At 43.7% G+C, this 13,801-nt stretch overlaps 1 protein-coding gene across 1 annotated transcript in view; it reads left to right on the top strand.

Moving 5' to 3' along the window:
- The window catches only part of NAALADL2 (N-acetylated alpha-linked acidic dipeptidase like 2), a 530,968-nt gene that overhangs the window by 336,572 nt on the left and 180,595 nt on the right, over positions 1 to 13,801 (top strand). Inside the window, exon 9 of the mRNA XM_048504877.1 lies at positions 10,504 to 10,650. Within this exon, the coding sequence (XP_048360834.1) occupies positions 10,504 to 10,650 (147 nt within the window). The remainder of the gene's footprint in view (positions 1 to 10,503; positions 10,651 to 13,801) is intronic.

Raw genomic sequence — 13,801 nt, 5'->3', positions numbered from 1 at the left:
ACTCCAGGCAATACTATCTGGACGTCTCATAAGAAGGACATGAATCTTTGATTATCCCGCCCTGCCAGAGTACTCTGTTAACATAATGGAGTGTGTAGAACTCCTGAGCACCACACCTCGCTAAGCTGTTCTTTGGAAGCCCCGGATACTGTGCTTTTGAGAAAACATTTCTCCAAACAATTGCTTCTTCCATGCATTTCCCCCACCTCTCAGATACGATCTCCCTAACAACAAGATCCCTTCCTGATTCACTCAAGCCTTAGCCAAATTTGAGTACTTAAGGCAGAGACTTTAGGAAGTACCTCTGCATAAACCATTCAAGGTATCACTGATATAATCTAGGACCAATTGGCCCCATTGTCCTGGGAAGTAGAGACAATAGATAGAGCTGCTAATTAGCTCAACCCTGCTAGTCCAGCAAGGAAACCCCAAGCAGCTGCAAAGAAATGAAACCTAAGTTTAAATTTCCCACCTTACCTGCGCAAAGGGGTATAAAAGTCCTGCTCACCTTAAGCTCATTTCTCATTTCTAACCTGAACCTCCCTTGGTTAAGTTGGTGTGAGACATGATATATCGTCCTTCGCTTGGGTCCCTATGCTGGCGTGGAGATTCTTGCCTTCTTCTGGAACTTCTCTGCAGATCTTTGGTAACGTATAAGTCTCCTGCTTCCCCAAATCCCATTCTATCATCCCTCCTATCTTTTTCTCCCTATCTATATACTTAGGAACTGTGTGTATGTGCCTTAATGTCTCACTGTGTGATTGTTTGCAACCAAAACTTATATAAAAATATTTAAACTGCAATTTGGTCTTTTGTTAATTCTCTGCAGATACGTTTCAAGCCGTTTCTGGTATACATAGTCTAAAAAGATTCCCTCCCAGCCTACCTCTTGCATTGCCAAGCCGAGTAATTCTCCATTGCTCTATACAAATAAGTTTGTATACTGTTAAGCTGGGTAACAGTAACCTTGGGCTGGAGTGTTGCCTTTTTAAAAATGGAAAGCGAGAATCTGGGCTCAACAATACTAGAAATGAACACTAATGCTTATGCCCCCAAACCAGTCACAGTCTGGCAATGAGGCCAAAGGGCAGCCCTCATAAATTAGTCCTGTGGGTGGTCATGACGCAGAGAAGTCAAATTGCATATTATCTGAACTAGTTCTTGACTCTTCCACACTGACAATACAATAGTAAGCTCTAACTCAATTCATATTTAATCAATATTTCAAAGTGGTGGCAGCGGAAAACATCAGAAACGTTGTTGTTCTATTTCTTTTTACCATGCCTCGTTTTTTTTAAAAAAACAGAGCCCTTTGTACTTCAAGTGATTCATCCGCGTTTAGCATAGATTTGTTTTACAGTAGTCCTGTATGTACTTGACAGCTGGCAGTGCCCTTTATTTGTTCAACTAAGTACATGAAAGGCGCGATCTGGCAGCATTCAGTCAAGAAGGATCTTCCTAAATGCCTCAAATGATCTTGTTGAAAGCAGAAGCTGGAATGATTTCCCATTTGAGAACAGAGTTTGAAATCAAATAGATGGTTGGCAGTAAGTGAGCATCTGTCAGAGGCTAATTATGTCAGAGCACTTTGCAGTTCGTGACTCAAGTCCAACCTGTCGGTCTTGAGCAGAGGGGTCGATGGTTTGGCGAGTTATTTGGATGTGTCTGGATTAATTTGGATGTGTCTGTGTGTACACTGAGTACACTGCTCAAAACAGCAGACCTGACAAACGGGAAGACAAATCCTACAACATCCTGCTTGTGGCTCCCGAATTGGGCAGGGATTACCATGGTAGGGTGAGTTGTAACTATCGTTCCTGGGACCCTCTGCAAAAAGTGACCCTTGTGAAATCTCTAAAACTCCTGCTAAGATGTACGGAAGTGGATTTCCTGGATTTCCTGGATTTCTTCTGAATTTATAAGCACCTGAGAAGGACCTTTTCCTTCATCAGCATTTGCCAAATGCCTCTGTGTGTCTGCATCTATTAAAGTTGAACATCCTTATTTTCTTTATTATAAAAGTATCTAAAAAGCCTGAACTCAGGGCATAGGCTATGGAATTAACACTTATCCATTCTATAATTGGTGTTTCATCTCAACAGAAGTTTTTTTCCTCCCTCACACCCAGTATAGTGTAGGTGCATTGAAAATGAGCAGAGGCTTCTTTCAAAAGCCAACCAGCAGATGGGGAGGCAGCAGGTGATGAGAACTAGAAATCACCTGGGGTTTGGGTTAGGGTTAGGGTTAGGGATGTTGCAGAGGATGGAAATGGGGACATTTGAAGAAAACAACCCTGTAGGTGAGTTGGCTAGGCTATGCTGGGAAATAGTGACTGCAAATTTGAGAGCATGCTCATTTGAACCTTGGTTTTTCAGATCCATACATACATAAGCCTTTATTGGCATAGTCAGAAAAAAGTTACATGAATCGGGAACAATTGCATGGATACATGATAGACAAAAGACCCCGCGGGGAGCACAACAAATATGTTCTACTGGGAACTCTCAACTATCTCCGCAATGAAATTGGCCATCTCTTCACAAAGACCGGGGTCCAAGTTGTTTAACAATAAAGATAACCTAGTCAGATCAGGCAGCCCAGATTGGAAGAAAAAATGTAGGGTTTTTTCAGATCCTAGTTTTTGTTGATGATAGAGACAAGGAATAGAAAACCTTAACAATTTTGGTTAGATGTCCCACAGCATTACCCAGAAAGAAAGAACGAATAATGTGATTTAGTAATTTCTAGTAATTTTTTTTTTAATTTTTTATTTCCAACCAAAGATTACTAATATATACATCAATAATCAAGCTGTTACACATCATAAATATATAACAATTTAACAATCCTTACTAAATATAGATTATTATATAATATTAAGACTTTACATATTGTTATTAATTACACAAATATTTACCCCCCAAAAATCCTATTTACTATATCCACTACTATTTGCTATCTATAACGATTTGTAAACCTTGTAATTTTTAAAGGCCCTCATGATCTGTTGCCCTAGTCTACTTGGCTTGTACAAAAATCCATCACCTGGTGAGTGGCTGTATATATAGCAGGCCCTTTTTTGTGGTGGCACCAGGGCTGCCACTTACCTACTTTTGGCAGATAGTTTCCGGTTTTCTCTGTGACCCTCCCACTGCTTTTCTCTGAGCAGCCGGGGGAAATGGAGAGATAGCATCACACATGTCATGATGTCAATTTCTAGAAAAGTGACATCACGACTGTACCACAGTGCTTTACGAATTGCCCAAATCTCTATGGTCTTTGGAAGAGGTTTTTTTTATCTCCCGCTTATCTCTAAGGAGTCTCAATGTGGCTTACAATCACCTTCCCTCCCTCTCCCCATAACAGGCACCTTGTGAGGCAGGTGGGGCTGAGAGAGTTCTGAGAAAGCTGTGACTGGCCCAAGGTCACTCAGCAAGCTTCTTGTGGAGGAGAATCAAACCAGTTCTCCAGGGCCGTTTCCTCACTTTTAAAATGACGTCGGTATCGTCTGGTCCAGGACCTTTTTAGCGCGAGGGTCGTGTTCCCGGGCTTCCCCACTGCCTCGCGCTCCACGCGGGGTCATCGAAAGGCGCTGTTTTGAGCAGCGCCAGAATGACCTGCTCTGAGGGGGGGTGCAAGAGCAGCAGAGTCGGGGTGGCTGCGTTGTTGCCGCCCCTGTAGTGGGGAGTGCAGGTGGACCCCGCGCTACTCGGGGAGATTAGCGCGCAGCAAACGGTGAGTGGGGAAAGGGCCCAGATTAGAATCTGCTTCTCTTAACCACTACACCATGCTGGCTAGAGATTCAAAGAATGTGTAATTCTTTGTGTTGTGCCCATGACATAACTTCTGGGTTTTCACAGGAGCTGATGTTGCAAAGCATTCAATTCTGTTTTTCAAAGGTTCCATCCCCCAAAAACTTCCACTCCCTAGGTGGCACCAATCATGTGGAGCTCAGGGTAACATGCATGATCACCAAGGAAACCCTAAGATGTAGGTCAGGCTGAAAGAGAGTCACCATTCCAAGGTCATACAGTGATCAGGTCTCTCTAAACCAAATTGGTTCCCTTCTGAATAAAAGTGCTTAGGGCTGGAGTGTTGTTATACGGTTCCTCTGCCATGAACCAGTTATTCTGAGGTTTATGTTTTACAGGGTAATTTATATTCTAATACTTAGTGCAGTAAAAGTTGAACAGCACAGTTATGTATTGAGATGCAAGTTTCTGTTGATCTTGAACACCGGTGTCATAAATATATCAATATTAGTTACATGAGGGATGATGCTATTTAATAAAAAATACTGCTCTGCACTGCATAATTACATTATAAAATTTTTAAACATTCCTTGTTGATATAGGAAATTCATTTTGCAGATATAAAATGTTTCGTCTTGTTACTTCCAACCAGGGTGGGGTTTTTTTTTTCAACCAAACAGGAAGAATATTTTGGAGTCTAATATATGGAGGAAGTTTGTTTTATTGTTCGATTGTTCCTTTATATATTCATGTTTTATAGTGTCCTATATTTAGAGCTATTTTTCCATGTTACATAAAATCAATGAACACATTTGCCACCTCATAATTATGATCTCTCAAAAGTAGTTCCTACATTATGAGTTGTGGATCAGCTATCTTGAAGTAATGGTTACAGTTGGTTCTGGTGGGTTTTCTGGGCTGTGTGGCCGTGGTCTGGTGGATCTTGTTCCTAACGTTTTGCCTGCATCTGTGGCTGGCATCTTCAGAAGTGTATCACAGAGGGAAGTCTGTTACACGCTCACCGGACACAGTATGTAACAGACTTCCCTCTGTAATATATCTCTGAAGATGCCAGCCACAGATGCAGGCAAAGCGTTAGGAACAAGATCTACCAAACCATGGCCACACAGCCCAGAAAACCCACCAGAACCAGTTGAATCCGGCCGAGAAAGTCTTTGACAATACAATGGTTACAATGTTTGACTAGGATCGTGGTGTTGCCAGACCGACCTATGGTAGGTTGGGGAAACCCTGTTTTAAGGACAGCTGTGTCTCTACCCACAGAGGCAGAGCTGCAATGGGGACATTGTTTGACCCGGGCACTGCCATTTCAGTCATGTGTCGAGGGCAGGGAGGTGTTGGGGGCAGGGGGCGGCATGTTGGGGGCATGTTGGGACATTTTGGCTAACTGCAGCTCAGCTGGCCAATCAGTGGAAGCTCTGGTTAACTCACTGTGCTCCTGTTCTGTCTGAACTGCACCTTTTAGATTAACCATTTATTCAGTAGTCCGTTACGATGATCTTCTCAGTTTCTAGTTTCCAGGATTCTCCGAAGCATGGTCTCATCATGGGTATAACTTCACAAAAAAGGGACCCGTCAGTATCAATGCCCATAGTTCTATGGATGCAACCCACAACCTGCAATGTGACCCACAACCTTCCCTTCTCTGTGCCAGAGAAGATCCTACACCAGAAGTCCCAGCTATGCTGGCGTGCATGTCTCCAACTTAAGTTTCTCACATTGGGTTACCAGCTGTGCCTGGCGACCTTATTAGAAGTTTGTAGCTATTAAGATTAAGGTGCTAATTTCTCAGTTGGATAATTAATAAACTATATTGAAATGAACGTGCATGCTGTCAAAACTTTCTACTGAAAGAAGCATATGAGTCCATTAAAGTTCCCAAAACAAACCAAATGCTCTCCATTAAGAGGAAAGGCCATTTAAAATATATTTCTTAGGATGACCAAAATCGCTTTCAAAACTCAACACAACTACCCATAACTCTCCACTCCAAATAAAATGGTGCCACAATGATTGGAAAGTTTCCCCCTCCAATAAATCACTTGATTTACCAATTCATTAATTTATCTGTCAGTGAAACCTGTCAGAGCATGGGACTGCAGTGAAACCATTCACTGCTTAGAAAAGAATGGGGATTGTAGCCTGCCGTTCAGCAACCGTCTGAGGACCAGAACGTGTTACTGAAGCCAGCCAGATTGCTTACAAGAAGGGAATTGCAAGTGGCAGTGTCTAATCGAATTGTACTCCCCAAGCATTCGCACTTCCTCTGAGTGTATTCTTTAAAAGATGGCTTGTGCAGCGTAGCAAGAAGAGAGGCCATACGGCGTGCCTGATAAAATCTGGCAGTATTACAATCATCAGAAGGTTGAGAAGCAAAAGCTGGAGAAAATAGCTTTAGAAACTGAATGCACTTTAAAAACTCAATGCACTGGCAAATTAATTAATGTTAACAATCTAGCTCCCCTGCCCCGCCCCGCCTGCTGTTAGAAAAAGGGATATGTTGACTTTCACCACAAAGAATATGTGTGAATAGCTTGTGCCAAGACACTAACTGAATCTACTCCCCCTTACCCCAATAAATAGTTCCTCTCTGTCTCTCTCTTGTCTCCTGAGTCTAGCAAATCCCTGCAATTCCTCAGATAAACCTCTGTCTAGATTTGATGGTTGCAGAATATGGGATTGACTGGGTGGAAAGAAGACAAAGAAATTTGGGGGGTGGGGATTATGGTTCATTATCATGCTAGGGGAATGGGATTGTAATTACATATTTTATTACCTCATACAAGAGTAATCACAGGTAGACATATATTCATTCATTCAGCCTTTATTTGGCATAAACAATATAAAATCACATCAAAATCACATCAAAATGCAAACTTGCAACATATAGCAAATGAAGTCGATTCATACATCCTGTTGCTTGTGGGATATTTCCAGCGGAAAGTTTGCAGCCATTTTACAGATTGTAGCATCAGAGTTATTTAGTAAAAACAATAGTCTGCTTAGTTCGTCCAGCTCGCTGGGTACCATAGAAAGCAACCTAGAGTATTTAATTCTAATACTTGCCTGGTAGACATATAGTGAGGAAAGACATGACCCTTAAATGATATTCCTAGCGGGAGACGATATTTTGGGTAATGGTGAAACTAGTTGTGCATCTGCATTTTGTTTCAGAGGGAAAGGTTGCCAATGTCCAGCCTGGTGATTTCCCAGTATTACTCCTGATCTCTTGACTTCAGAGATCAGTTTCCCTGGAGAAAATGACTGCTTTGGAAGGGGGACTCTATGGCATCTATGGCATTATAACCACTGGCATTATGGCATTATAACCACTGGCATTATGGCATTATAACCACTGGCATTATAACCCCTTCCCCTGTGATTGACACCCCACCCCTTTGCCACATTCCAGTAAAATAGTACAATTATTGGTTAAAACAAGTCGTCCTGAAACCTATCAGTCCAATCCTCTTTGGCCCCTTCCGCACATGCAGAATAATGCACTTTCAATGCACTTTGCAGCTGGATTTTACTGTGCGGAATAGCAAAATCCACTTTCAAACAATTGTGGAAGTGGATTGAACGTGCAGTATTCTGCACGTGTGGAATTCACCCTTTGTGGTCAATTCAATCGTATGCACTGCTTGCCACTTGCATAATCCGCTATCTCCCTCTTTCCCCGCTCCCATACCTATCAAACTAAAATCGCATCAGCGATGACTGTTAAAAACCTTCCTTGATCATTTCTGAAGGTCGTTTGTTTTTTAAATTCACGTCTGGTATGATAACGAAGGAGCACGTTCGGTTGGGGGGCTGCGATCCCACTGTACATCCCAGGTGGCTGGATTAGAAATTGTTTGCCTGTTCCATTCGGCTGTGACTGGCAAAGGACCGAAGTGTTGTTGTTTTTTAAAAAAGTTGTCTGATTCCACTCTTTCTGTGACTGCTTAAGCAATCTGATACATAACGAGTCCCATTAATCATCCGACCCGCTTTCTCAGCATCCCAAGTACATGATCTGCATGTTTATATAAAAGGATTGAGAGAGGACAGTCTCTCCCGCTCCCTCCCCTAGCCCAGCCCCATTTCAGAACACGCTTTTATTGTGATGTTGCTTGATATCTTCCATAAGTATTCGCACCATTTTGAGGGGTATTTTTCAGATTCTGGTTTATTGGGCCCGGAAATTTCCAGGAAAGCTGTGAAAAGCTTAATACCCATTCTGGTTAATGTTTTTTTGGGGGGTGGGGTGGGGTGGAACCTAAAACCTATTCTAGTAAATGGTGTGGGGGAGGCTCTATTAGTGTCTATGGGAATTGGGGAGGGGGCTTGGGAGCTGTTTTTCAAGGTGCTAAATTTGTAGCATAGCTATAGATGACTCTGCTTGGAAGAATTCCCAAATTTGGTAAAGTTTAGATCAAGGGGTCCAACTTTGTGGGTCCCAAAAGCAGGTTCCCCATCTATCCAGTGGCATTTTCAATGGTTTCCAATGGAGTAGATTTAAACCTAAGATAACAAGTCTACCATCAACAAACTAATATACGGAAGGAACAAAATAATATAAGGAAGGAAAGAAAAGTTGGCAGAGCAAACAGCAACAGCCTTCCTCTTGATCAGACTTTCCCATGTTGACAACCATCTCACTCCCCGACCAGGCAGGCAGGTATTCATAGACGTGTCTATTGTATGTAGAATGATATAATGATCTGCAGGCTCCCAGCTCAGGACACAACCACCCTGTCACCATCTGTCGGCCTCTCTGGCATCCTGGCATTGTTGTGGGGGTAAATAAGGTCAGAGCAGTGTGAAGCTTGTTGATGGGATTAATTATAACGAAAGGTCACTGCACACATTGCGCTTCTCAGATTCATATGTTAAGTCTGAAGGGTTCTTTTGCTTTGGTAAAAAGATGCAGATTTGTCCCAATGAAATGTGGTGAATGGCAGCATAGAATCATAGAGTTAGAAGAGACCACCAGGGCCATCAAGTCCAACCCCCTGCCATGCAGGAACACACAGTCAAAGCACTCCTGATAGTGGGCCATCCAGCCTCTGTTTAAAAAACCTCCAAAGAAGGAGACTCCACCACATTCCAAGGCAGCATATTCCACTGTCAATCAGCCTTTGCCATCAGGAAATTCTTCATAATGTTTACGTGGAATCGCTTTTCCTGCATTTTAAATCCATTACTCCTTATACTAGTCTCTGGAGCAGTGGTTCTCAACCTTCCTAATGCCGCGACCCTTTAATACAGTTCCTCATGTTGTGGTGACCCCCAACCCTAACATTTATCCATTTTACAGATGGAGAACACTGATGCAGAGAGTCTTAGGCGACTCCTGTGAAAGGGTCGTTCAACCCCCAAAGGGGTCCCGACCCCCAGGTTGAGAACCACTGCTCTGGAGCAACAGAAAACAAGCTTGTTCCATCTTCAACCTGACGTCCCTTCAGATATTTCAAACTGGTTATCATGCCACCCTGGGTGGATAGTGGAACTGCATACAAGTGAACACCTTGGGGAATGGTGTGGGGAAACTTCGGACTGTGCCTCCTGGTCACACCTTTCCCAACACACAATCAAGATGCTGACTGCATAGGGGAGGAAGCATATAGACCCTTGCTTGACCTCATCAGATCTCAGAAGATAAACAGGGTCTGTCCTTGGATGGGAGATCACCAAGGAATAGCAAGGTTGTTAGGCAAAAGAAGAAGAGATGGTTTTGATATGCCGTTTTCCTCAACCTTTAAGGAGCCTGCAAGCAGCTTACAATCTCCTTCCCTTGCCCATCCCACAACAGACATATTATGAGGCAGGTGGGTCTGAGAGAGTTCTGATAGAACTGTGACTGGCCAAAGGTCACCCAGCAGGCTTCATGTGGAGGAGCAGGGAAAGAGGAGTGAGGGATTGAACGCGGTTCTCTAGATTAGAGTCTACTGCTCTTAACCACAGCACCATGCTGGCAATGGCAAGGATGGGATTTTAATGTGTTTTATTGTGCTTTTACTGTCATGATTTTGATCTTGCATGTTTTATTGTAATCTGCCCTGAGACTGGTATAGGGCAGGTAATAAAGGTGAATAGAATAGAACATCAAGCAAGAATGGAACAGAATATTTCTAGTGACTGGGAGATGTATTTTTAAACAACAGCAGCAGCAACAACAACAGTCCTACTACCTTTAGAACTGGAATAATTATGGAGCAAAGAAAGAAAAAAGAGTGAATTATCCTAATTCTGTGAGTTGTTTCTGCCCTAGCTTAGATGGCCTAGACCACAGGTGTCAAACTCGCGGCCCTCCAGATGTTATGGACTACAGTTCCCATCATCCCCTGCCAGCATGATGCTGTGAGTCTCTTGTCTTGGAAACCCTAAGAGGTTGTCATAAGTCAGCTGTAACTTGACAGCACTTCATACACACATGTTTGTGGCCACTGCTATATCCTCTGGAAACAAATTCCACATTTTAACCATTCATTGAGTAAAGATATACTTCCAGTCTTGTCAAAGACCCACAGCCCAAGACCTAGGTTTTTTGGTAAGTGTGTAAAGTTGTCACTGGGTTTCACATTTCACCATGCTTCTGATTGAAATGCTAAAGAAAATGTGGCGTTTTGATTGGGATGTTTTACATATCTCCCCCCCACCCCCCACTTTCTTTTGTTCTGATAACCTTAGCCCTCTGGTATGAATTCTGAGTAGATTACATGAAATCAAATGTTGTGTGTTACAGAGACAGAACTTCAGCTGTGTGGGGTACGAGAGATGCATAGGATCCAATGTCAGTTCCATACAGATGCAAGGCGATTCCGATTATTTCATCAACCATCTCGGGGTCCCAGCGGTGCAGTTTTCCTATGAGGATTCTACAGCATCGGAGGTAATTTGCAAATGAGAACACCCAATGAGACAGCCTAATCCGAAAGCCAGCTCTAGCTTGATTCAGCAGATTTCTACCCCGTCAAGTAGACAGCTGTCAAATACTGCTGGATCATTTGTTTGTAACTTAACAACCCTTCTGAGGGAAACAGGTGCTTCTGCCGTGTTTGGGTCTCATTCATTCCCTGAACTTCATGTCGCATCCCATTGAAAAAACAAAACGTTTGCTGTCTCTCACATTTTCATGCAGACAATCTTAACCAGGAAATTGCTACAGCGGGATTAACATCAGAACATAATTGTAATATTCACAGTAACATGAGATGTGCCAAGTGCATTTTTCTTGTTTTGCTCTGAGGAATGCCATGCATGTTGTCTCTGAAATTAAATTCATGGCATTCGCAAGTATATATATAAAAAAAGGCCTACTTGCCTGGAAAAAAACAAGGTAACGCTGTTTGGAGGGATATTTGCAGGTTCTACAGGTGCTTGCTCTCTTGGGGTTTTGGCACCTAGTGAAAACCATCCTTTTCACCAGTACATTTGGCTGACCCTCCCCCTCACTGGGAGGTCCCCCCCAGGCCATCCATATAGCCCACTTTTTGTGGGTGGGTGGGATGAGTGGGGGGAATTTTAGATTGTATCTGAGTTTTTATTGTGAATGGGGGTTTTTGAGTGGGGTTTTATTGTTTTTTTTTTTTTTACAATGTGTGTTTTTTTTAAAAAAAACACCTGGGATTTTATTGTGTATTTAGAATTGGGTTTTTAGAATGGGATTTTAATGTGTTTTATCGTGTTTTTACTGTCATGATTTTGATCTTGCATGTTTTATTGTAACCCGCCCTGAGACTGGTATAGGGCAGGTAATAAAGGTGAATAGAATAGAATATCAAGCAAGAATGGAACAGAATATTTCTAGTGACTGGGAGCTGTATTTTTTTTTAAAAAAACAACAACAACAGTGCTACTACCTTTAGAACTGGAATAATTATGGAGCAAAGAAAGAAAAAAGAGTGAATTATCCTAATTCTGTGAGTTGTTTCTGCCCTTGCTTAGATGGCCTAGACCACAGGTGTCAAATTCGCGGCCCTCCAGATGTTCATGAACTACAATTCCCATCAGCCCTAGCCAATATAGCCAATGTTCATATTGGGAGGGACTGATGGGAATTGTAGTTCATGAACATCTGGAGGGCCGCAAATTTGACACCCCTGGCCTAGACCATAGGTGTCAAACCCGCGGCCCTCCAGATGTTATGGACTACAGTTCCCATCCTACCCTGCCAGCATGATGCTGCAGGGGATGATGGGAACTGTAGTCCATAACATCTGGACGGCCGCGAGTTTGACACCTGTGGCCTAGACTAACCTGAGCACAGTAGAACTTGGAGACTAAGCAGAGTCGACCCTAGTTAGTATTTGAATAGGAAGTAACTGAGGACTGCTATGCAGGGGCAGGAAATAGCAAACAAATAGCAGCCATCGAGTCACTGGTGGCAGCCATTGCGGCAGACATGAGCAACACGAGGAAAAGACAAGGGGGACATTCAAGCTCTTAGGGCGCAGTTGCAGGGAGCTGCAACGATTGGCCCGAGCTGAAAAAGGCGGGAGCAGCAAGACACATAAAAGCGCCATGCCCCGAGCCTTGGCCTTCTTGGCTAGCCGAGGCTAAAGAGCGATGTGACGTGACGTGGGTGGGGCGGGCCGGTAAGCAAGCCGGTAGGCTTAGCTAGTGCCCGCCACCCCAGCGGGGGGGGGTGGGGCGGGCCGGTAGGCAAGCCAGTAGGCTTAGCCGGTGCCCGCTACCCCCAGCAGGAAGGGTTGACACCAGGGGGTATCCACCCCGGTGGCTCCCGGCTTCCTGCCCAATGCCCCAATGGAGATTGGGGACGGCATGATGTTGCGATCCGTTTGTCTGCCCAGCTTCTTAAGTGTTTGATGTTTGCTAATTAATAAATTGGGCTGCGGCGCAATTTATTTCCAAGCTTTGGTTTGATGTGTTTATTTGCCGGGGAAGGGTCTACACCATCTGCATGCAACTCCATTTGTCACTTGCCTTGAAAACCCTATGTCATTATCACTAGTTGGCTGTGACTTGATGGCACTTTCCACTACCATGGGTTGCATCTGGTATCTCTCTTCCATCAGTTGGAATCTATACCCCTCTTCTGTTAAGTCTTCCTCACTGGAGGAAGAATTTTTTTTAACTTCATGGGATTTTCAAGGCAAGAAGCTTTGGAGGTGCTTTGCCATTGCTTGCCTCTGCATCACAACCCTGGACTGCCTCGGTGTTCTCCCCTCCAGACACTAACTGAGGGCCAATCCTGCTTAGCTTACAAGCTCAAGCAAGCCTGAGGCCCCTTCTGCATAGCAAATGTATAACGGGTTGCAGTCGGGATAAAGTAATCCATTGATATAAAAATTATAAAGATATGCTTGTTGCAAGATCACAGTTGAGATATATTTGTAGTTAAAAATACATTTTGTGGTTGCTCTCAGGAAATCAGTGTCTGGGTGCTACTGGAACCGCTGCATTTGCTATTTTGCAAGAACCAGCAGATACTTGCTCATGAGTGAAAGGGCAACAGTGAGCACTGACCTGGGGGTTTGAAGCATGTGAATATGGTTCACCCAGCTGGTTAGGCTTTTTGCTGATTATGCTTACTGGACAGAAACTATAAGTAACCCCATACGTAACCAAGTCAGATGATGCAGAATGTATGCTTTTAACGCTGAATGTATTCTTTTAAAATATATATATTGGGAATGGGCTGATTTGCAACGTCAAGATTGTGAGCCTGCGTGGACAGCCGGCCAGGATTGGCCAGAAGTGGTCAGGAGGGTCTGTTCAGAAATGTCTTAAAATGAGCTGTATTGCAATGCAGACTTCAGAGAGTTGACACCACGGTATTGCTCTCTCCACTGCGCCGGTCCTTGGGCGGGAAACGAATGCACGCAGGCGCAGGCTGCCACGCACGCCGGTGCACCTCCTGCTAGACTGCTTCAAGTTCTGCGTGCTACTGCTGAGAGGAGGGGCGCAACTAAGGCAAAAATCACGTGGCAAAATCACCAATTAGTAACCCCCTCTCGGCACACACAAATAATTAGTAACCAACTCTCGGGAACCTGTGAGAACCTGCTCAATCCCACCTC

Source organism: Sphaerodactylus townsendi, linkage group LG08, assembly GCF_021028975.2.
Source record: "Sphaerodactylus townsendi isolate TG3544 linkage group LG08, MPM_Stown_v2.3, whole genome shotgun sequence".
Lineage (NCBI taxonomy): Eukaryota > Metazoa > Chordata > Lepidosauria > Squamata > Sphaerodactylidae > Sphaerodactylus > Sphaerodactylus townsendi.
The sequence above is the reverse complement of the archived record's forward strand: the minus strand, read 5'-3'. Positions and strand labels throughout refer to the sequence as shown.